General features: G+C 33.5%; 1 protein-coding gene across 1 annotated transcript; it reads right to left on the bottom strand.

The window, feature by feature from the left end:
• Positions 1-6,542: 6,542 nt before the first annotated feature.
• LOC127098073 (ubiquitin-conjugating enzyme E2 7) lies at positions 6,543-7,670 on the bottom strand. Its single transcript, XM_051036573.1, has 6 exons — positions 7,533-7,670; positions 7,305-7,407; positions 7,122-7,219; positions 6,910-7,010; positions 6,744-6,821; positions 6,543-6,664 (listed from the first exon to the last, which is right to left on the bottom strand). Exons 1-6 carry the CDS (start codon positions 7,570-7,572, stop codon positions 6,590-6,592), a joined length of 495 nt encoding a protein of 164 aa, XP_050892530.1. The 5' UTR covers positions 7,573-7,670; the 3' UTR covers positions 6,543-6,589.
• Between the last annotated feature and the right edge of the window lie 18,727 nt (positions 7,671-26,397).

Raw genomic sequence — 26,397 nt, 5'->3', positions numbered from 1 at the left:
GGGTCTACATACAAAAAATCAGCTCTTTATTTGAGCTAGAAGTGCTTCAATTGATCAATGGAATCAAGAATCAGACAGTTTGGGAAAAGTCAACTGTGGGGCAAGAAAAGTCAACTCCTGATATTTTGAGAGTGGAATCTCAAAATCAATGCCTAGGGGATCCTACATGTGAAATTTGATCAAGGTTGGATCATGGATTCATCATTTAATCAGGAATTGGAAAAGTTACTTAATTTGGAAATGGTTGACTTTCCATTTAGGGCAAGTTTTCATGATCGTTGCACTCACTTTAAGCCCATTTTGCATCAAGATAAAAGCTCCATTTGAAAATTTATCCAACATGAAAGTTGTTCCTCTTGTTCCGAGCTTTCTAGAGATATAAAGTTTACTCCATTTGAATTAGAATTGAGAAAGTTATGCTTAGTCAAAGTGAGTATTTTTTTAGGACACTTAGAAAAATTTCTAAGTCCAAAATCTTCAAAATTTGTCAAGACTTCTTGGCCAGTTTTCTTGCACTTCAAGGCATTATTTGAAAATACTTTCTTCACAACAATTGTACCTTGTCATTTCCTCTTTCACATCCTTTTGGAATCATCTCATTTGGATCCATGGTTTGAGAGATACAAATATTTAAAGTGGGCATCATGACTAGATTTTCTAGGCAGATTTTGGGCCTGGCTGGCCCAATCAGATTTTCTAAGCATGCTGCACAAACCAATCACGTTTTTTTTACCTCTTTTGACCATGCATTGGACATCCATTTACTTAAGTTTGGACCAAAATAACAACATTTTACACCTCACTTCACACTTTTATTCTTATGGATAAATCACTTATTAAAAAGCCCATGAGAACACCTAATCCACCCTATTTAAGAAGCTGAAACCCTAACACTAAAGGAGCATTGGAATTTCGTGGCAAGGAGGCAAAGCTTCATCGCATATCAGATTCCATTCCACTTCTATTTTCCATTAGGTAATCATCTCTTCCATGACCATGTTTTGATATATCTACGCTTGCTTACCATGTTCATCACCATTAATCCTTCCATTTTCATATTTCTTTTTCTTATTTAATATATTTTCTTCGTCCATAGAATTACCCAAAAATATTTTTCACTTTTCTTAACGTTTTATTTAATTTTATATCATTTTTATTTTCGTTTTTTTTAATATTAATATTTTATTGTAATTATTTATTCTAAATGGTCCATTTTAACACTCTTTTTTTTATTGATTTTATTTTTATGACTTAAAATTATTGTTAGCATTTGATTTTTGGGATGAAGGTTGACCACTGTCTCATGGTATACCTGACCTTTTCTTGGAATTTTACTTCACATTTTCAATTTATTTTGGATTTACTTTTGACCTAGTTTGGTTGGTGGACTTTTAATTTGACTTCTGTTTCATTTTAATTAACTCACGTACCAATTTTCATTATTTTTAAAATCTTTTTGGGGGATGATGATGTACTGACCCCACCTTATTTATTTTAATTTTTCATAATTTTATTGATTAATTTACTATTTATTCTTGATTTATTTCTAACCTAGTCTTATTAATTGACTTTTGGTTTGACCTATGTTTTGTTTTAATTAATTCACGTGTCAATTTTAATTATTTTTAAAATCTTTTTAGGGGATGATAATTTCCTGACCCCACCTTATTTAGTTTAATTTTTCATAATTTTCTTGATTAATTTGCTATTTATTTGTTATTTTTTAAGTTGACTTGAATTTTCAGTTGACTTCTTTATGATCGATGTTTGACTTAGGGATTGCTTATGGCAATTGAAGAGATCTTTTGATCCTTCCTCGTTCATCTCATATGCCATGTACTAGAGGTCTTTTACCTTGATTTTATTTGGTCCTTACCTCATTTCCTGATTAAATTATTCAGTGGACCCTTCGTGTGCATATTTTCATCTGTTTGATTCATCTGTTATCTTTTATACTTGTTTCTCTCATTCATGCTTTCTATTGCTTGGTTGTTTAACATGTTGATACTCCCATGCATTGTTTAAATGCTCCATTATTTGATTCTTTGGTTTGATTATATATTGTTTATTTATCCGATCTGATTGATAACTGTTGCCTACTTGTATGATGTATGAGGCATATATTCTTATTGTTTGTTAGCCATGAACAATCCCCATTCATAACAAATGTACCCCTCTCCCATAAAGTGTATAATATTTATTTCTTTATTTCTTTAGTCACCTGTTAATACAAGAATTAAAACGAACATTCGATAACCATTTCAAAATAAGATCAAAAGCTCGATCCAACGTCGAGTAATCATTTTCAAAACTTAACAGAACCAACACGCATTCATCCATCCTTTTGTAAGTCGATTGCCTCAGACATCGCCATCTACCTGTAAGTCGATTGCCTCTGGCATCGCCATCTACCCTTATCCGTAACTCCTCTCTGCGCTCCATCCGTCGACTCTTGTTCCGTTTAGGTAGCACCCATTAGGTAGAACCCTTTGTATGATAACACAGGTAGAATTCTCTTATTCTTTGCATGCTAACATTAGGTAGATGTTTCCCTTTGTAAATCCTAACACATAGGTTCATATTGCATGACAACTTTAGAGCAGAGATTCCCCACTTTTAGACCTTCCGTACATCTCCGATCTTGTGGCATGTCAGTCCGTTCTATTGCAAAGAGGTAACTGCCTAAGACTCGATTTAGCGAGCTGCGACACCTACTGCTAGGACGTTGAACACACTGCCCACCCTCCTTTGACACAGTTGGTGTCCTCTTTTATAAGTCCATGTTCAGATGGCAATCCTTAACCCCTAGTTAGCTGAACTACGTTTTGCTCTGATTCTCATTCCAGATGAGATACGTAGGCATAAGACACGACGTCTTACTGAGCACACTTCTCTTTAACCCATAGGTAGCCGAGCTACGAAGACTCTGATTTTCATACTCAGATGAGATACGTAGGTAGTGGATGCGACATCCTTGCGAGTCATTTTCTTTTAGCCTTCCTTTTAGTAAATAATACTTTAGATATACCTACACCCTTTAGAGTAGAACAACACTTATGAAAAGGGCTCCCTAGGAGTACCTAGGATGTTTTGGGTGCTTAAAACTTTCCCATTGCATAACCAACCCCCTTACTCAGATCTCTGACATTTTTACTACTTTTTGATTCGATAAAACTTTTAGGTTTTTGTTCGCTTTCTAACCATTCCTTTGGATAAATAGAAGTGCGGTGGCGACTCGACTTGTATGGTTTACCTTGGATTTAGTCAATATCTCTAATGGTAACGAATACCCCGCTACATGAAGTAATTATTTTTCAATCCTTGGTAAAACATGTTGATCTATGTGAATCATGTGCTTGAATATTTACAATTTAGGTCTAACATATTTATCCACCTTTTTTAGTATGACAAAGGGGGAGAAGTATACTCTCAGGGAAAGGAGAGTATGCACTCCAGTCATGAGAATGTGAGTTTAACCAATCCAAATTTTATCCCTATAATTTTAAATAATATTTTTTTTTATAAATAGGACAAGTAAAATATATCATTTAAGAAAGTAAATAATAATTTTATCATTTCTCAAAAGACATAATAAATGCAATTAAAACTTTTAAAAATAAAAGAAAATAAATCAACATTTGCTGAAGTGCTTTTAAAAGTTGCAAAACAAAATACTAGGTGGTGTTGGGCACATAGTTTCCATCACATAAGTATTTAATAATCAAGAGAATGTGAAAACAAATAAAGTATGAATAAATAAATGATAAAAATGACTTGCGATCTTTAACTAGTAACTTAGAATAAGGATCCTTAAAAAGAGCTAATTATAGTAAACTATGGTTTTCAAAGTCTTAAATATAATATAAACATGAGAAATGATATTTCTACACCATAATCTACACCTACATCCCGTATTTTACTGTTCACCAATACACACCCCGTATTTCACTGTTCACCAATACGGTGAACAATGAAATATTATAATAATATATATTTTTAAAAATAAAATATTAAAAAATATTATTTTTTTTATTTTTAATTTTTACATTAAATGATATTGATATAAAATTGTGTGATTAACCAATTTTATAATTTTATTAACCAACTTTTTATGTTGTATTAACCAATTTTGATGACTGCTCAAAATTTATTTGGACAACTGAACGTTTATTAACCAACTTCATAATTTTATTAACCAATCTTTTACTTTTTATTAACCAACTTTGACATACTAGTAAACATTATTTTTAATATCTGGACGTGTATTAACCAACTTCGTCATTTTATTAACCAATTTTTTATATTTCATTAACCAATTTTATTTTATTACTTTAAAGATACTGTTCACGATGACTGTTTATGAGTACTGTTCATGCACTGTTCATGGGATATTGTTCATACACTGTTCATTTACTGTTCATAATTATTATTTTTTAATTAATAAGAACACTGTTCACCGTATAAATACGGTGAACAGTGTATACGGTGTATGGATTAGGTGTAGAAAATGGTGTATGAATAGCATACATGTATAAACATATACAAGTCACCCATATATAATTAAAAAACTAATCTACACAAATTATATTAGCAGCCTCCTACGTCAGAACTTTTTTTCTACAATAAGCTTTATCTGTGTAGTTAATAAATAAATAATTTAAGATACATGTATTGCATTAATAAATAAATAATCTAAGATACATGTATTGCATTTTATTTTATGCCGAGTGTGTCAAATTTAACACATTGTCATTGAGAGACTAAGTATTACTTTGTGGATGAGTATACTTGAATGATGTGGGTCAATTTGATCAAAAGACTAAATATGAAGTGTTCCAAATTCTCAAGAGATGCACAGAGATCGTCGAGAAATAAATAAAAAGACTATTTAAGACACTTATAAGTGATGGAGTTGACTTTTTAGAATAATAAATGTGAATAATATGAGGAAATCTCACATCGGTTAAAAATGTGGAGACTTGAGTATTTATAAGTGGGAGAATCCACACGTCTACCACTTTAAGGTTTTAGGTGAGTGTGTTATGTGTTTCTCATAAAGTGCGTTGCTCTTAAAGAAAAGTCCCAGAGTAAAAAATGATCTCTCATGTTGACCCTCGATTTGTAGCCCCAATAGTGGTATCAGAGTCTTTGATTCGAGTGAAGGGACCGACTCACTTGTATCAAAAATATCTCCATATAGTCGTGGATATAGTGTCCCGATGAAGAGTGTCAACGACAATACAAGTGTATGTGATGAAAATAAGAGAAGGTTAATGCCACCTTGTACAAACATATGGTTGGCTCACAAAAATACTTAAACAATAACAGACCTGACATATGCTATGTAGTAAGTCTAGTGAGCTGATTTATGAGTTTGCTTAAGGTATTTATAGTATTTGCAAATAAGATTCTTAGGTATCTCAAAGGAACCATGAAGCTAGACATGTTATTTTGAGCCAACGTGAATGAGAAAGTGGCATGGTTGATTGGAAAGTGATTTTAACTGGTGTGGACAGAAGAAGCACACATGGCTATGTGTTTTTGTACAATGAGGTTGCCATATCATGGTGTACAAAGAAACAATCAATCACTACATTATATTCTTGTGAAGTAAAACACGTAGCATGATCATTTTCCCAATGTGAAGTTCAAAGACCAATGAAACTAATGATTGACAATAAGTCTATAATAAGCTTGACAAACAATTCAGTCTCTCATAGAAGGAGCAAACACGTGTAGACTAATATCCGTTTTATTAGAGGACAAGTAATGAAAGGCATAATAGAGGACATGTATTGTCCTACTATAAATAACTTCACACAAATTTTAAAGATTGAAAGCTTTAAGTGTCTAAGAGATCAACCTGGGTTAGTAGCTATTTAGAATTACGGAGATCCAACCCCATTCAATAAAGTTAGTCAATGGTTAAGAACTTTTTTTACTCAATACACAAGTTATCTTTATATAATTTTTGTATGCCTTTCATTTGTACCAATTTTCATATACACTATATAATACAGCTTGCATTACAAAATTTTCAACTTTGCTCAAATTTTCTATTTTCTATTTTCTATTTTTTTTGTCTTGCTTAATTTTTTTCTTCAATACTGGCTCCTCTCTCCTATCTTGATATGATAGTCAAAGTTTAAGCTTAGTTAAATCAAATGTATGGTGTACGGTGTCGTATACATTGTGCCGATTTAAGATGTATAGCATGACTCTTTGAATATTGGGGGTAAGTTGAACTCACCATTACCCCAACTTTTTGTCTAAATTTGTTCAAAATGTGAATAAACTTTTACTAACTTTACCTTTTCTAGAACCATTTCCGAAGACACACAAAGTCAAGTACACAACCACCATTTGACCAAAAGAGAAATCGCAACTAATGAAAAAACATACAACGACAAAAGCTGCACGTCCATCCCAAAAAGCTACGACTCATTTTACTTCATGATTTTTTTTCCAACTAAATATTTAATCAACTAATCTTACAGAAGTTCAACAACATTATGAAAACTATTACAAGAACTGTAACAAATTCTCCCTCAACAAATAGGAAATTCAAACAAAATCGTCTTGTAATTCATTACATTTCTTGAGACTTCCTTACACAGCGAGTCACTTTCTTTTTGAATTCACCTCTATTATCTCTCCATTCTATCTGCATTATGATCAACAACATAACAACATCACAACATATCTATATTAACTAACATATTTAATATTAATTAACAACTAACCGCAGCCTCTATGTTTGCAGGAGACTCGATATTCGGGCTTGAAAGCATTGATATAATGCTCAGAGATATGCTTCCAACCTGCACATCATAATTCAGTATTAGTTCTTACTCACATTGCTAGCTATGGAAGATGCAGCAGCGAATCGAAAGAACGCGTAACAGATACCGTATGAACAGGCAACCAGCGCTCTCCGGAATCTTCATAACCAACTGGATCATCACCAGGAGGGTGAAGAATTGAAATGCAGACAGTTCCATCAGAGTAAACTATAGTTATTTTAAAGAAAAAAATTGAAATGAGATCAATATTAACAGGTTAACAGCATTAAATATTTTTTTACAATTATATTGAATGTATTATGCATGTACAATAATCACCATTTGGATGCCAAATCTCAGAAGTAAACTTCATTTTTGGTGGATTCTGAGGATAATCAGAAGGAAAACTCATGATTGCATTGAAAAACCCTCCTTCACTATAAACAACACAATCAAAATTTAATTACAATTGAAACCTAATTATGAACAAAGTAATTGATCAAGAAGTATCAAAGGACTTACTAGAGAGAATCAGGTGGACCAATGATGGTGACATTCCATACAAACACATTGCTCTCATCAACCAAACCTGCTGAGAAGCCATCTAAAGGAGCCTTACAAAGATCTGTGATGAATAACAATATAATCATGCATCTGTTAATCCAAGAACACAAACCCTAGAAAAGGGATTTGATGAAAATCAATGAAATAATGTGAAAAGATTGTCAAGGTTTGGATTTTGGTGTTAACCTTTGAGTTGCTTTTGGAGGAGAAGGCTTGCTTGTGACATTGTTAATTAGGCAGGGAAAGGGATTAGAAAGATTGAGTGTAGAAGATGATAAAGAAACAGAAGTGTGAGAAAATTTATATTCAATGCATACACTTAAGTTATGTTAGTTTGGTTTGTTAAGTAGTTAAACATGTTAACTGATTCAGTTATTTTTCAGTTGCAGTTAGTTAGGTTAGTTGAACCAACTGCAAACAGTTTGCTCGGTAATGTTTCCTACAAATATTACCATCTCATTTCAAGAGAGACAAGGTTCACCTTATGCATAATGATGTGATCAAAGGCATAGCAATTTTGTTTTTTTAAAAATAGCGTTTTTTTATTTTTAAAATCTTGGTATCCGGCTTTACAACCGACTAATTCAAAATAATCAATCTCACAGTTCACTAGTGGGGGTTCCGTTTAATGCCAGAGCACAGTTCCGTATGGACTGATCCAACACAAGAATTGATTACACCTAACAAGATAATAAGACCTTGAGAGGTGCACCCAAGTTGCAAACACCCAAAATATTTGGAATAGAGTTCTTCATAGTTGGATGACCATTTTGGTTACAAATAAATATTATTTCACAGCCAACGTTTTTTAATTAGACTCTGAAAAAAAACTATCATTCATGAAAATTTTAATCTGAATTGGTTATCCACTTCACATTTCAATCATGATCACAAAGTCATTACTTATACACTTCATGAATTGGTATTATAATGCAAATAATGAGACTCAAGACATCATAACCAACTTAATCAATTAGTTAATTAGTTAGTTGCATAACAAGTAATTTAATTCAAAACGATAAATTCAGCTAGTTCACTAGTTTGGGTTACATTTCAACATTCACTTTTAGTTTAAAGTTTCTAAGATAAATACATTAAGCATCTTCCTCATTTATGTGAAATTTTCCATCTTTAATGATTTTGTTAGGACATCTATGACTCGATCTTCTCATGCAGTAAGTTAAAGTGGCATTCTCTTTGCTTTTCTATGTACTTTGCTCCTCCTATGAACTTTGAGATGTTTTTTTGTAGTTCACCACGAGTTCCACTTATTTTTTCTAACACCAATTACAACAAGACACCTTGCCATGCCACATGCAACCTGATATGCACTCGACCTCCCATGATGACTACACTTTGAGATTGAAGATCTGAAGTCTTTGAACACATATATCCCTTTGTATTAATCCTTTCCACTTTGTCTCTTTGACATACATTCCTTGTTCTATTATGCATTTGGAATGGCCAATGTCTTGGAAGAGCTTGGCAATTGTTTTGTTCTAGACTCTAGGAGCTTGTTCAGGCCATAAAGAGTTTTATTAAGCTTTAATACCTTGGAATACCTCAGATTGTTTATTTTAAACTTCATTATTCTCAAGGCGACCATTAAGAAATGCTGAACTGACGTAAAGTTGATCACGTTTTCAATGCTTGAAGTTAACATATCTACTACTAATGTCATAGTCTCAATTCTTGCAACTGGTGCAAAAACTTCTATGTATGATTTTGCAAGAATAAATTTTCAACCAGTATTGTTTTATGCTTTGCAATGGATACATTTAGTAGGTATTTCACCTAGCAAACCCACTTGACCATAATTGGCTTCGTGTTTGTTGATAATAAAACTATATTCCATATTTGATTCCTTTAAATAACTTAAATCTCGTCGTACATATGTTTGGATTAACTACTTTTGTATATTTAAGTGGCTCAACATCCACAAAGTGTGATAAGTTTAGGGGTTGGGTGGGCTCACTCCTAGAGTGGGGCCTAAGGTTTATCTAGAAAACGAAAAAAATTAATTTTTTTATTAAATTTGTTTTATTTGGATCAAATCTATTTGTCTATTTAAAGAGATTTTTTAATTATAAAGTAACACAACAAATAAGCAACTTACAAGGATTTTAAAGAATAACACAAGAATGTTAGAGAAGAGGAAAAGACACAAATGATAGAAAGATGTATAACAAATCTTATCAATTTGAGCTACAAACTCAGTATGTTATTCCTATCACTTAACTAATTTTAATGATATTCTTGTTTGGAGTGATATTCTTGTTTGAAGTGATTTTCCCACATTTATGGCTTATCGGTGAAGATTGTTATTCCTTAGTGTTACTAAGAAGACTTTTGTATTCTCATTATTGATATAGTGGAAGATTTTATTGGATTAGGTCCCGCAGTTTTTATATCTCACTTTGAGGAAACTTTTCTATGTTAAATTTTGGTGTTCTTGCTACTTTATTTTTCTGTTATTATTATTGTGTTATGTAATCGGTTCAACTAGTTGTTTGTTTAAATTGCGCATGTTAGAGAAATTATTCTGCTTGAAAAATATTCGGATGATTGGATTATTTCTCAACAAAGTGGTATTGAGACCTCTGATTGGCTTGTTTTGTGCTTTTAAAATAGAGAAAAATCAAGATCTCAATATGATTAAACTCAACTTTACTAATTATACACTCTGAAAGACTCTCATGGAAGATATGTTATACAACAAAGATTTATATGTTTTTATAAGGTGAAAAAGGTAAACCAAGTGATAAGTCTGATGTCGAATGGAAGAAGATGAATCAGAAACAATTATTATAATCAAACAATGGTTGCACTTCAGTGTATATCCATATGTTGAAGCTGAAACTGATGTGCAGAAAATGTGAAATAAATTAAAAGAGTTGTATGAGTGCAAGAACTTGCAAAATAAAGCATGTTTGATCAAGAAGCTGGTTAATATGAAATATAAGGATGGTGACTCAATGAAAGAGCTTATGAGTGTGTTTCAGAATAATGTAAATCAATTAACAACTACTGATATTAAGTTGGATGATGAGTTGCAAGCATTATTATTGCTTAGTTCCTTGCATGATAACTAAGAGGTTCTTGTCGTGACACTTACTAATTCAGCTCCGAATGTGAAATTGGTAATGTCAATAGTTAAAGATAGCATGCTTAATGAAAAAGTTAGAAGAAACAGTGTGGTTTGATTGTTACTCCTAATCTGTCTGAAGCTCTAGTTACCGATTCAAGAGGGAAAAGCAAAACTAAAAATTTCCATAAACATGAAAAATCTAAGAGTCGCAGCAAGTCAAGAACTAGAAACTAAATTATATGCTACAATTATGATAAGGTGGGACACATAAAAATGAATTGCAGGTTTCTCAAAAGAGAATATTCAAGGGAAAAATAGGATGGTAATAAGAAGAAAAATTATAAATACACGACAACAATTGCACGTGACTATGATGTCTACATTATTTATGATGATAGTTCCATAAACCTTGCATGTCAAGATCCAACTTGGATTATTGATTCAGGTGCCTCGTACCATGTTACTCATAAATGTGATTTCTTCTCATCTTATACTGTTAGTGATTTTGGAATGGCAAAAATGAGAAATAAAGGAGTTTGTGAAATTGTTGGTATGAGAGATGTTTAGGTTAAAACTGATGTTGGATACAAGCTTAAATTGTAGAATGTGAGGCATGTTCCTGATATTTGTCTCAACTTGATTTCGATAAAAGCCTTGGATGTTGAAGTTATCATAGTTACTTTGGTAGTGGTGGCATATGTAAGATCACCAAAGGGTCACTAGTGGTAGCAGAGGAGCAAAGTTCCATAATTCTTTATAGTGCGCCTATAAAGCTAAGCAACGAGGAAGTGAATGCAATTGAAGACGCATCTAGTGATTTATGACATACACGCCTTGGTCACTTGAGTGAGAAAGGACTTAACATTCTTGCAAACAAAAATTTTCTTCAGGTGAAAGATACTCTAAGAACATGCACTCATTGTTTTTCTAGTAAGCAACATAAAGTTTTCTTTAATAGTAATGGTCTTCACTGAAGGCCAAATATTATAGATTTAGTTCACACTGATATTTGCATGATGGATGGTAAACCTTTAGGTGGTGCATCATATTTTGTTACTTTTTTTGATGACCACTCTAGAAAAGTGTGGCCTTTTTAAAAAAAAAAATCTAAAGACCGTGTACTTGGTGTTTTTAAGCCCTTTCATTCAAGTGATGAAAGAGAAAAAGGAAGAAAGCTAAAATCTGTCAGAGCTGATAAAGATGATGAATATAGAGGTCCATTTGAAGAGTATTGTAAGGAGCATGAAATCAAGCTTGAGAAGACTGTTCCAATGATGCCTAAATATAATAGAGTTGCATAGAGAAATAATTGTATGATTAATAACTGAATCAGGTGTATCCTCTCTCATGTAAAGTTATCAAAAGTTTTTATGGGGTGAAGTGTTGACAACTGTAGTGGATTTGATCAATCTTTTTCCTTCAATTCCGCTTGGGCGTGATGTTCCAAATAGAGTATGGACATGGAAATATGTCTCTTATGGTTACTTCAGAGTGTTTGGCTGCATGTCTTTTATTCACATTCCAAGAGATGAGAGATCCAAGCTTGATAAAAGATCTAAACAATGCGTGTTTGTAGGTTATGGTCATGAAGAGTTTGGTTATAGATTGTGGGATCTAGTTGACAATAAAGTTATCAGAAGTCATGATGTGATATTTCTTGAAGACCAAACTATTAAAGATTTTGATAATAGAGAAGCCAAAATCTGATGATAGAAGTTACACTGATGTTGTGCCTAAACCTCTTAATGGAATTTTTGTTGATGAGGGAGATATACATGTAGATGGTGATAATGTAACAAATAACCAAGAACCTTATCATAATTAGCAATTTGAAGAGGTTCCACATGAGCCACCGGTTGAACCTGAGTTGAGAAGATCTACTAGAGAGCATCAAGTTTCTCAAAGGTATCCTCCACACGAGTATGTGATGATCACTGATAAAGGAGAGCCATAATACTACTAAGAGACCATTTCAAATATTGATAAAGAAAAATGGTTAAAGGTTATGCAAGAAGAGATTAATTCCTTGCATGAGAATCACTCATTTGAGTTGGTAAAATTGCCTAATGGTAGAAGATCACTCAAGAATAAATGGGTATACAAGATAAAGTATGAAGTGAATAAATCTAAACCAAGATACAAAGAAAGATTGGTTGTGAAAGGTTTTAATCAGATAAAAGGTATTGACTTTGAAGAAATTTTCTCAAATATGTGGTGAAGATGACATCTATTAGAGTTGTGTTGGGATTGACAACTAGCTTGAATCTAGAGGTTTAACAGCTTGATGCGAAGACTACTTTCCTTTATGATCATTTGGAGGAAGAGATATACATGGAGCAACCTGAAGGCTTAGAAGTCAAAGGTAAAGAATACTTTATTTGTATATTGAAGAAAAGTTTGTATCGTCTCAAGCAAGCTCCACAACAATGGTACAAAAAGTTTGATTCTTTCATGGAAAGAAATGGTTATGGTAAAACTAGTGTTGATCATTCTGTGTTTGTGAAGAAATTAAAAGATGGTGATTTTATTATTCTCTTGTTTTATGTTGATGACATGTTGATTCTTGATCATGATACTAAAAAAATTCAAATCTTGAAGAAAGATTTAAGCAAGTAATTTTCAATGAAGGACTTAGGCCATGCACAACAAATCCCTGACATAAGAATTTCTCGTGACAGGAAGAAAGGTAAATTGTGATTGTCTCAACACAATTACATTGAGAAGGTGTTAGAGAGGTTTAACACGAGCAATTTAAAACATGTGAGTACTCCAATTGCTAGTCATTTCAAATTGAATTCTGAACTGTAGCTTTGTTGTTAGAAGCTAGTTAAATCAAACTCAAATGCATTGGATCAAGATGTAGGTTTTGGAAGAGTCAAAGACTAGAGATTTTGACAGAGTCAAAATTTGAATAGTGTTGTCGTCGAAGTCTGTTCATTTATATTGTAGCATTCAACATGTATGTAATAATTATTTAAGTCATGTAATAATTTAATCTTCATACATTGGTGAAAGCTAGTAATCTATAAATAAGTTGTGCTCTCTCACTTTATAAGATAGATTGTTGGTGATTCACTTGAAAACAAATAACACTCTTTATGAAAGTGAATGAAAATTATATTTTAACCATATTTGTTATCTCTTCTCTCTCATCTCTCATTCTCACAGTATTACTTTGTTCATGGCATTGAATTTCTCGACAAACATGTGCTGTGAGCCTAGATCATGATGCCTTCAACATAGTATGAGATTGATAAATTCATAGGAGAAAATGATTTTGATTATTGGCACTTGAAGATGTGTGCCCTTATTGTTCAGCGGGGTCTTCTAGAAGCACTAAAGGGTTCTGAAAAAATGGATGTTGTCTTAACGGAGTGGGAGAAGACGATGATGATTGAGAAAGGCCACAATGCCATCATACCGAGCCTCGATCATAAGGTTCTAATGAATGTCTCAAAGGAGAAAATTGAAGGAGGTGTGTGGATAAAACTTAAAATTTTGTACATGACCAAGTCTTTGGTCAATCGTCTCTACCTAAAACAGGCTTTGTATTCCGTTAAGATGAGTGAAGATGAAGTCCTGACTTAGTAGTTTGACATACTCAACCAATTGATTTTTTATCGGGAAAACATTGATGTCAACATCGGTGATGAATATAAATCATTGTTATTGTTGTGTGCTTTACCAAGATCCCATGCTTATTTCAAAGAAACTCTATTGTATAGAAGATAGTCCCTGGCCTTTGAAGAAGTTCAATCAACTTTTTATTCTAAGAACTTGAACGAGAGGAAGGAGTAGAAGTCACCTTTAGTTGGTTAAGGCTTTTCAATTAACGGAAAATTCTTGAAGAAAGATGGAAGGTTTAAGAAGAAGAAGGGTAAAGTTCGACAAAATTCTTAGGGTGGTGATACTCCTGCTATTAAGTGTTACCATTGTAAGAAGGAAGGTAATACAAGAAAGGTGTATCCTGATAGGCTGAAAAATTATGGTGATAAAAGGATAATGGCAATGCAACCATTGTTTAAGAAGATTATGAATCATATGATGTCCTGGTGGCTTCGAGCAGCAATTCTAGCTAGGAGTGGATTATGGATTCAGGTTGCATTTGGCACATGACTCCAAACAAATATGTTTTTAAAGAATTATGTGATCAAGAAGGTGGATCAGTGTCGTTGGGAAACAATAAAGCCTGCAAAATTGCAGGGATTAAATATGTGAGGTTCAAGCTCCATGATGAAACAACAAGGCTGCTAACAGGGGTCGAATGAAGCCTTAAGAGGCATCAGGAAGCAAAGCTTATATTTCCTTGAAGCTGAAGTCATAATTGGATCAGTTGATATTACATCATCGAAGTACCTGACAAAGACTGAGTTATGGCACATGAGACTTGGCCATGTCAGTGAAAACGACCTGTTCAAATTAGGCAAGCATAATCTGTTAGGGGTTGATAAGGTCAAAAAGCTGGAGTTTTATGAACCGTGTGTATTTTGTAAAGCCTATAGAATGAAGTTCAACAATGTCCAACAAAGAATAAATGGATCTCTTTGTTATATCCATGTTAATATTTAGGGGCCTGCAAGAAATCCATCACACTCAGTTGCAAGGTATTTTCTATCCATAGTTGATAATTACTTAAGAAAGCTTTAGATATTCATTGTGAAAACTAAGGATGAAACTTTTGGAAACTTCAAAAGTTGGAAAACTCTGGTGGAAACTCAGAATGGAAGAAAGGTTGAGTGGTTAATGCCATATAATAACCTTGAGTTCTGAAATGATGCATTTAAAATTTATTGTGCTATGTTTGGGATTTCAAGGCACATAACTCTTGGAGGTACACTCCAGGAAAATGGCATGGTTGAATGGTTCAATCAAACTATCCTGGAAAGAGTGAGGTGCATGTTGGTTAATGGTGGGTTGAAAGTGATGTTTTGGGTTGAGGTCGTCATGACAACAACCTACCTAATAAATAGGTGACACCTAACTTCCTTGAGGATGAAGACACCTGAAGAAGTCTAGTCAAGTCATCCACCAAATCTCGATTGACTTAGAGTATTTGGCTATGTATCCTATGCTCACATTAGGAAAGACAAAGCCGAACCTAGAGTTGTGAGATGCGTGTTCCTTGGGTATCCTGAGGGAGTCAAGGTTTATAGGTTGTGGTGCCTAGAACCTGGTCACAAGAGGTGCGTCTTTAGTCGAGATGTCATTTTAAATGAAGTTGAAATTTCTTTTAAAAAAACTGATGATGGTGTGACTATTTGAAAGATCTCCGAAGAAGAGGCAAATAAGGAAGAAGTTCTTATTGAGGCGGAGCACTTGGGAAATGAAGTGCACAATCTTGGTGAAAATCCATATGAAGTAGTTGAAGAAGCACATGATGCTGAAGTAAATGAGGAAACTTTTGATGACTACCTACGGGCAAGAGACATGCCGAGATGACTTGAAGTAGCTGAAGAAGCACATGATACCGAATCAAATAAGGAAGCTATGGATGACTACCTTCTGGAAAGAGACATGTTGAGAAGAGTCATCAAGTTACCTCAATGGTTTGGTTATGCAGACCTCATAGCTTTTTTCCTTAATCTCAACAAGTGAGGTTCTCAATGAAGAACCTAGAGATTACAAAGAAGCTATGAGGAGTCGAAATAAGAAGGAATGAATGAAATCCATGGATGATGAGATAAAACTATAAAGGCCATGTTAGTCAGTTGTGAATATATTTTTAAAGTAAAGGAAGGAATTGAAGGAGTTATGTCGAAAAGGTTCAAGGTGAGGCTGGTTGTAAGGGGCTTCAATCAGAAGGAAGGAATGGACTTCAATGATGTATTATCTCTCGTTGCGAAGCATAGATCCATTAGGATGCTTCTTGCCATGATGGATAGGTTTGACCTAGAATTGGAACAGATGTATGCGGAGATTTCCTTCCTATATGATGATCTCGATAAAATGATCTTGATGAAGCAACCTGAAGGGTATGAAGAATAGGTAAGGAGGATTATATGTGTAAATTGAACATGTCGCTATATGGCATGAAACAATCTCCTAGGAAATGGAAAGGGGATTAGACAAGTTCATGACACACATAGGTTTTACAAGGAGCAACTTTGATCATTATGTCTATTTCAAGTTCTCATATGAAAAATCACTTGTCATCTTATTTCTCTATGTAGAAGACATCCTAATAGCAAGAAACCTCGTCGAAGAAGTAATGAGGGTGAAAGATAAACTCAACCAGGAATTTGAAATGAAAGACCTTGGAGATGTAAACAGGATTCTAGGTATTGATATCAAGAGAGATAGAAAGAAGTCGACTTTATGCTTATCTCAAGAGTCATATCTAAGGAAGATTCTCGACATGTTTGGTATGTCAAAGTCAAAACTTGTTATAACACCAATAACTCAACAATTCAAGCTGAGTATAACTCAAATTCCTAGTACTGAAGTAGAAAGGGACTATATGGATATCATTCCATATCGTAGTATATAGGATTCATTGATGTATGTTATGGTCGGTACCAGACCAGGCATAACTTATGCAGTAAGACTTATAAGTAGGTACATGGCTAACCCTAGAAAAACTCATTGATAAGATTTGAAATGGATCCTAAAATACATAAACTGATCTCTGAGCAGGGTCCTGTTTTATGGTGGATCTAGAGGTCGAGATGACCAAAGGGAAATCGAAGGGTTTATGGACTCTGACAATGCAGGATGTATGGACACCAGAAAATATTTGTATATATATGTTTTCACTAGGGTTGGGACAACCATTAGATGGAAAGCAACACTTCAGAAGGTCGTAACCTTATCAACCGTTAGAAAGGAATGCATTTCCCTTATTGCAGCTGTGAAAGAAGCATTATGTCTTGAAGGTTTTGCCAATGAGCTGAAACTTCAAGGTCAAGCAATCATTGTTAAATGTAATAGCCAAAGTGTCATACACTTGTTGAAGAATTCAGTTTATGATGAAAGACAAAACATATTGATGTTAGGATGCATTTTGACAGAGAGAAAATTAGAAGGGGATAAGTACATATGATAAAGGTTTTGATCCATCACAATGTTGTTGGTATGATCCCCAAATCATTGCCAAGTTTCAAGTTCTTCCATTATACACAATTGGTAAAACTGTAAGATGGTAAATAGTCAGTTTCATGGTGTTGAGTTAGTTACAATATGGAGATTTGTAGCTTTATTTTTAGAATCTGGTTGGATCGAACTCAAACGCATTGGTTGAAGATGTAGTTTTTCGGCAGAGTCGAAGGCTGAGATTTCGACCGAGTCAAAATCTAAAGAGTGTTGTAGTCGAAGTATGTTAATGCATATTGTAGCATTCAACATGTATGTAATAATTATGTATGTCATGTAATGGTTTAATCTTCATACATTATTGAAGGCTGGTAGTCTAAAAATAAGTTATGCTCTCTCACTTTATAAGAGAGACGGTTGATGATTCGCTTGTAAACAAATAACGTTCTTTGTGAAAGTGAATGAAAATTCTATTTTAACCATTTTTGTTATCTCTTGTCTTTCCTCTCTTATTGTATCAAAAGGATTCTTGATTTTCAAGAAACTCTCTTGTTCTCACAATATTACTTTGTTCTTGGCATTGAATTTATCAACATGAACAATGTCCTATAAGTGAAGAAGACAAAGAAGATATGAAGAATGTTACTTATGCATTTGCAATCGGTAGTTTGATGTATGATATGGTAGGCACAAGATCATATATTGCTCATGTTGTTGGTGTTGTTAGCCGATTTCTCTATAATCCTTGTAAAGATCATTGGCAAACAATGCAGTGAATTATCAAATATCTTAAAGGTACTTCCAGAGTGTGATTATGATTTGGGAGAGATAACCATGTGTTATATGACTCCACAGATGCATATATGGGTGATGATATTGATTCCAGAAAATCTAATTTTGGATACATGATGACTTTTGTAGGGGAGTGATGTCTTGGCAATCAAGATTACAAAGTGTATTACTTTATCTACTATCAAGGATGAGTATATTGTAGCAATTGAAATGGGTAAAGAACTTTTGTGGATGAAGAAATTCCTTAAAGAGTTGGGTGTTGAGCAAGAAAAGTTCGTGTGGTACTGTCACTGTCAGAGTGCAATTCATCTTGGTAAGAACCCGATGTTTCACTTCAGGTCAAAACACATTGAGGTGCGGTATCATTGGATACGAGATGCATTATACACAAAGTTATTTTCACTTGAAAAAATCCACACTAACGAGAATGGTTCATATATGCTGGCAAAGACTTTACCTGCAACAAAGATGATCAACTGTAGAAAGAAGATGAGTATGGTAGAGCATCTCCTTCCCACTTGAGTCATGAGGGGAGATTTGTAGGGTGGACTCACTCTTTAAATAAGATCCACCATTTATTTAGAAAAAGAAAAAAAGAATAAAATAGTTTTTTTATTAGATTTGTTTTATTTGGACCAAATCCATTTGCCATCTATTTAAAGGGACTTTTTAATCCTACAGAAACACAATAAATAAGCAACTTACAATGGTTTTAGAGGAGAGCACAAGGGTTTTAGAGAAGAAGAAAAAACACAAGTGTTAGAAGGGTGTGTATTTGAGCTAAAAATTCAGTATGTTGTTCCTATCACTTGACTAATTTTACTGATATTCTTGTTGAGTAGTTTTACTTTCTCTTAGAGTTTTACATGCTTATGCTCTGATTTTAAGTGTTAAAAGGGTGTGTATTTGAGCTACAAATTCAGTATGTTGTTTCTATCACTTGACTAATTTTACTGATATTCTTGTTGAGTAGTTTTACTTTTTCTTAGAGTTTTACACGCTTATGCTCTGATTTTTTTCATGTACATTAGCCGAAAATAAATACTCTCAAACCACTTTGTGAGACTTCTATTTAACTTCTTGATATCAGTTAAATTATTATGTTGAGAGGTTTGTATAGTGTAGTAATTCCATGATGAACTCCTAGTACTCAAATTATTTGGATATGTATTGATTAATGTTGGGGCTATTCGGGGGATCGACACGAGAGAGTAATTTTTACTTTAGGGACTTTTTTCTTTAAGCAACACACATTTGTGAGAGACACACCACATAATCACTTAAAACCTTTAGGTGGTAGGTGTGTGAGTTCTCCCACTTATAAATGCTCAAGTATCTACATTCCTAACCAATATGGGACTTACCCACACTACTTACACTTGTAATTCTTTTTCAACACTCTCTCTCAAGTGTGAGTCTATTCACAATGTTTCCCCTCAAGTGGAATATATTATTTTTCATCACACACACTTGTGGATTGAAAAAATTTGTTCCAGTGAGGTTGTCATGTTGCAACCCGTTATTGTCCTTTTTTGTTGACTTTAGAGTCGGTGTATGCAAGGCTAAATAGTAGTACAGACTTTTCTATGTTGACTTTAGTGTCGGTGACACGCACGCTATCTGTTGACATTTTTTGTTGACTTTAGAGTCGGAGACACGGACGCTAACCATAATATTGACTTTTCTATGTTGACTTTCGTGTCGGTGACACGGACGCTATCTGTTGAATTTTTTTGTTGACTTTAGTGTCGGTGGCACGGACGCAAAACATAATATTGACTTTTCTATGTTGACTTTAGTGTCGGTGACACGGACGCTATCTGTTGACTCTTTTTGTTGACTTTAGTGTCGGTTACACGGACGCTAAACATAATATTGACTTTTCATGATTTTGAAACAACATAGCGTCGGTTCCATTAGTGTCCGCTTTAGCCTCCGTCTCCCTGAGGCTACGTAGCGTCGGTGTATCTTTAGCCGACGTTACACAGTAGCTTCGCAACTTTTATTCAAGGCCCGACACCGACGCTAAACCGACGCTAACCACATATTAGTGTCTGTTTTTTCACCGTTAGCGTCTGTAAATGGCCGACGCTAAAAACAGTTTTTCTAGTAGTGACTCTTCAACGGGACACTCTACCCATGACTATATGGGGATATTTTTGATACAAGTGAATCGTTCCCTTCACTCAAACTAAAGACCATGATACCACTATTGGGGATACAAATTGGGGGTCAACACGAGAGATCATTTTTCATTTTGAGGCTTATCTTTAAAAAGAGCAACACATTTTGTGAAAGACACACCACATACCCACCCAAAACCTTAAGGTGATAGACAGAGACGGTGACAGAAATTTTGACTAGTGGGGTCAATAACCCTTTTATAAATAATATATTTTAATTTCATCTCAATCACTTGAAAGATATACTAATATTTTTTTGCCTTAAATCAGGATCTTTATGAAGTTTTTTCAATTCAAACTCAATTTTTTTCATAAACGACCCAAATTTAAAGCTTTACGTTCATCAAGTGTTTGAGGAGTAAGAGTCTATAATTTCTCTATTGATTTTCTTTTTAACAAAATTTCCATTGCTTATTACTAAAAATAAAAATAAAATAACACAATTAAAATCATATTAAAAAATGATTTATACTTATACTATAAAATAGATACAAACACAATAATTTCAAACATTAGACGATCTCAAGTTCAATAAGGTAACAAAATATTTTATCTTTTATTACAATAATAAAATAAATAATAAATTCATAAAGATTAAAATTTTAAAAAAATATATCTTTTAGAATATCAAGAATAAAAAGAAATCAATATCAAAGAGGAAAAGTGAGTAATTTGTTTGTCCTTGAAAAAAAAGTCAAAAATAATTAATAGGAATGGTAAAAAAAGTTGATTACTTATTATTTTATTAAAATTATCTATTTTATTTAATATATAAATATATTATTTTTAACATTCTATATTAAATAATAATAATTGTAGTGGGGGCATAGACTCACCCTTGAAATAAGGTGCCTCCGTCCCTGGTGATAGATGTGTGGATTCTTCCATTTATAAATACTCAAGTCTCAATATTTCTAACTAATGTGAGATTTTCCCATACTACTCATATTTATTATTTTCAAAAATCAACTCCATCACTTATGAATGTCTTAAGTAATCTCTTGAGGATTTTGAACACTTCATTATTTAGTCTTTTGATCAAATTGACCTGGATCATTTTACTATACTCAGGGCCGGTTCTTTTCCTGTGCAAGTTGTGCAGTAGCACAGTGTCTCACTTTTTGTGGGGCATCAAATTAACTATTATTAGTGAATATAAAAAAATTAATAAATAAAAATATTTTTGTATCACATATAATAAATAAAATATTAAATGCTGAAAAATAGGATATTTGGAAACCAAACATTTTTTTCTCCTTTCTCACACGTTCTCACTTCTCTCTCATCTCAAACGTTATTCTCTTCTCTTTTTCTCTGTTAGAGCTGTTTGAAACCAGAAAAAAAAATCTTATTTTTCCTTTTCAATCCTCTCTTTTATCAGGTTAGTTTATTCGATGAGTTACTTTCCATTTATTTTTATTGTGATTATTTGATTTTGAAGGTAGAACAAATAGTAATTTTAGATTTATTTTAAATTTTAGGGTGAAATCCTATTTTAGTTCCGGTATCAATATTGATTTTAGATTTTAGGGTGAAAATGAGGGGTAACTTGTGTTCTTTATAAAATTATAATATATAAATAAATAAAATTTTAGGGTGAAATGGGATACTAGTATACTGTATATACTACTCAGTAGTATCAAAATTCAAAACAAGAATACTGTTGGTGTTGGTGATGATTTTTATACCTACTTTTTCTCATAAGACTAAATTGCAATTTGGAATCTTTCAAAGCAAAATTAATATGTATTAGTATTGATATTTTTTATGATTAATTTATAATTTATTTAATTAAATGTAATTTATTTTCTTACTATTAATTTATAATTTGATTTTAATTTATAATTATTAATTTTTTATGGTACTATATTAGAGAAGAACACAACATAATAAAATATAATTGAATATTAATTAAAGTTTTTTCTCCATGATTTAATTATTAATATTTTTTGATGATTAATTTATAATTTCTTTTATTTAATGTAATTGATTTTTTTTTGTTATTAATGTAGGAACAGAATTTCACAATAGGATAATTAGTAGATCATCGACGGACACAAAAGACATTGTGAGAAATTTCAGGTTTTTCTTATTATGTCTCCTAAGAATAGAAAATTTGAATGTGGAAATGATAAACGTAAGAAAAAGAAAAAAATTGAAGAGTTAATTCAATCTCAAGTAGGAGTTCTTGATAAATTTTTAATCAAAGAACCACAAGTTTCAAATGAAAGTTGTTATGTTGATAATATTGATAGTTTGCTTATTGAAAATGATAATCTTGATAGTGTGCCTATTGAAAATGATAATCTTGATAGTGTGCCCATTGAAAATGATAATCTTGATGGTGTGCCCATTGAAAATGATAATCTTAATAGCGTGCCCATTGAAAATGATAATCTTGATAGTGTGTCAATTGTTGATGAAGTTAATAATGATGATGATGATGCTGCTGCTGATGATGATGATGATAATTGTTGATTATGATATATTTGATCCAAGAAATTGGGATCGTCTTCAACCTAAACTGATTGATTTATTAGTTGTGAAAGGTCCTAAAAGAGATAATTCTATTGTGAAGGGTCCTAGAGATAGTTTGAATAGACGTTTTACGGGTAATTTGTATACTAGAGCTTTAGCAAATGGAGAGGTGTGTGATAGAGATTGGCTTGTTTATTCGAAAGAGCTTGATAGAGTATTTTGTTTTTGTTGTAAAGTTTTAAAAATGGGATTGTTAGGGGACAATTAGCAAATGAGAGTTATAGTGATTGGGTACATGTTGGTGAAAGAATTAAAGAGCACGAGTTAGGCATGGAACATGTTAAAAATATGACTACTTGGTATGAGTATCGCAAAAGGTTGCAAAAATTTCAAACTATTGATAAAACAACTCAAAGAGTAATTGAGAAAGAAAAGGATCACTGGAAAAATATTTTAAAAAGAGTTATTTCAATAGTGAAATTTCTTGCTAAACACAATTTAGCCTTTCGTGGTTCTAAGGAGAAATTGTACGAAGATAGCAATGCAAACTTTTTGGGTTTGATTGAAATGTTAGCTGAATTTGACTCAATCATCCAAGAACATGTTAGACGTGTTACAACTCAAAAAGTTCATATTCATTATCTTGGGCATAACATACAGAATGAGTGGATTTCATTGCTTGGTTCTGCCATTAAAATTGAAATCGTTAGAAAAATCAAACAAGCAAAGTATTTTTCAGTGATACTTGATTATACTTCTGGTGTTAGTCACCAAGAGCATATGTCTTTGATAATAAGATATGTGGATATTTCTTCAGCTTCTGTTAGTATTGAGGAATCATTTTTAGGATTTCTGGATGTGAATGATACAAGTGGTCAGGGGCTTTTCGATGTTTTACAAAATGAATTGAAAGAACTTGGTCTCGACCTATTTGACGTGAGAGGGCAAGGTTATGATAATGGGTCCAATATGAAAGGAAAACACCAAGGTGCGCAAAAGAGATTTTTAGACATAAATCCGAGAGCCTTTTATACTCCTTGTGGTTGTCATAGTCTTAATTTCACATTGTGTGATATGGCTAACTCTTGTATTAAAGCTAGGAATTTTTTTTGGAGTTGTTCAACGCATTTATACAATTTTTGCCAATTCTACTAAGAGATGATAAATTTTGAAAGATAATGTAAAAGGGTTGACTCCAAAATCATTGTCATCCACTCGTTGGGAGAGTCGTGTAGAAAGTGTCAAAGCTATAAGAACTCAAATGTTAGAATTTACAGAAGCTTTGCTTAAAGTGTCAGAAAATGATCTTGATCCTAAAATACAAAATGAAGCTAAATCCTTAGCAACAAATGAGCTTGGTGATTTTGAGTTTTTGATGACTATAATTATTTGGTTTGAAGTATTATCTGCAATTAATTCTGTTACCAAGCTTTTACAGGAAAAGGATATGCTTATTGATGTTTGTCATACCCCAAAATTTGCCCATCAATATTTCAAGACATTTTTCAAGGCATTCCGAATCATTTTTATGACACTGATCTCAAATGGACAAAAGCCCAGCTCGCGAACGGCCCGATCCAGAAAATGGCCCAAAACTGGCCTGTTCGCTACGCGTTCGCTACCAGCTCGCCTAGCGAACGTTCGCTACCAGCTCGCCTAGCGAAGCAAACGTTCGCTACCAGCTCGCCTAGCGAGGCTGACAGACAACAAAAAATTTCGGGCTTCATTCTGAGCCCATTAGGTCATGAAAAAGGGCATTATAAATACCAGCACTTCAGTAATGAAAAGGGGGACGAAAAACAGAGGAAGACGGACGGAAACCCTGGCACGGAAACCCTAGAGGCTACTTTAGAGAGTTCCGAGTGAAGAAACCCTGAAGGCCGCTTCCCCGCCCCGAAGCTACCGCCGCCCAACTCAATCCGGCTCGCCAATTCAAGGTTGCAATTCGATTGCAAACAGGTTTGCATTACTATTATCGTGTTATTTTCTTAATTTGCATGTGATACCGCTTTATGTTCTTAACTTGCATGTGATAATATAATTGAATTCATAAACATATTTGAGGTTTTGCATGTGAATTTAAGTGTGCCTGGATATTGTGAATGCTGAACCATATAATTATGTGTTGGATGCCATAAGCCATGCCGCAGGTTGAAGTCATACTGTTCTGAAATTCAAATCCCGCAGCCGCTCGCTAGCACATCGCTAAGCGAGCACGCAGCGAGTGTTCGCTAGACCTTCGCTAGGCGAAGCAGAGGCGAACTAGGGCAGCCGCCAATGTTTTGTTTGTCATGTCTTATGCGTATCTGGTCGATTCTATGTTAATTATACACTGTTTTCTTGCTGCTGTTTTTCTTTTACGGTGTAATCCTCGATTGCACCCGGATTTGGTATGCTAACCCGTTTGTTGAATTTTGCAAAGGTTCATATGTCCCAGAAAAAAAGACCGCCGTTAGGTTTTCCACTTTATTTGTGGGATACCCTTGTGGAGGCTCACCCTAAATTGCTTAATTAATTTTAATGTGTTAATTTTAATAATTAATTTTAATGTATTAATTTTAATGTATTATTTTTAATGTATTGATTTTAATGTGGAGATTCATCATAATCACCTAATTAATTTTAAAATGCGGCCTTTAAATATGTGATCTTGGACCTCTCTTTTGCCTTATGATATTGCGGTATTACGGTCATGTCCCGCGAATGTAGGGATACACTTAGCAAAGACCCTTCGGTTAAATCATCATAAAATAAATCATGGTCCCTCGGATGTTGCCTTCGAAAATACGATTTTGTCCCTCGTTGACCCTTCGGTGTAGCCTACGGTTAAATGATGATCGTCCCTTCGAATGCTAAGGTATCCTTACAAATGTTGCCTTCAATGACCTATCGATGACCCTACGATGACCCTTAAACATCCAAAGGATAAAACTACTTACTTCTCAATAGTAAGGACAGTTTTACCCTCATAAGGATAGGAAACGTTCATAACGACCTCAGGAAGGTATAACTCTCAATTGCTGGATCATAACCTAAGACATTTTCACACTTTACACTTTACAAATCCTAGAAAATCACCACTTGGTATACATTCATACTAGAATCATTACCGAGTTATATTTTTCTAAACCATTTTCAAAATCAAATGAGATAAATACTTTGTATACATTCATACGAGAATCATTACAAAGTTAAACTCTCTTTCAAACATTTTTAAGCAATTCACCGACACTTTTCAGACAAAAATATAAGTGATCCAGTTAATTAAGAGCCCATGGATAACCATGGATACAAAGGGTGCTAACACCTTCCCTTTGTATAATGTACCTCCCGAACCCAAAATCTATTGAGGTCTTTCCTGTTCTTTTCCACCTTTCCTTATTGGATAAAAGAAAAGTCGGTGGCGACTCTTGCTATCCGCGACATTGCGATAAAAAGCAAAACACCCTAAAGTCAGTTCACCGTATGACAGAACTGGCGA

This window comes from Lathyrus oleraceus, chromosome 6, assembly GCF_024323335.1.
Source record: "Lathyrus oleraceus cultivar Zhongwan6 chromosome 6, CAAS_Psat_ZW6_1.0, whole genome shotgun sequence".
NCBI lineage: Eukaryota > Viridiplantae > Streptophyta > Magnoliopsida > Fabales > Fabaceae > Lathyrus > Lathyrus oleraceus.
Note: the sequence above shows the minus strand (reverse complement) of the source record. Positions and strands in the feature narration are given on the sequence as shown.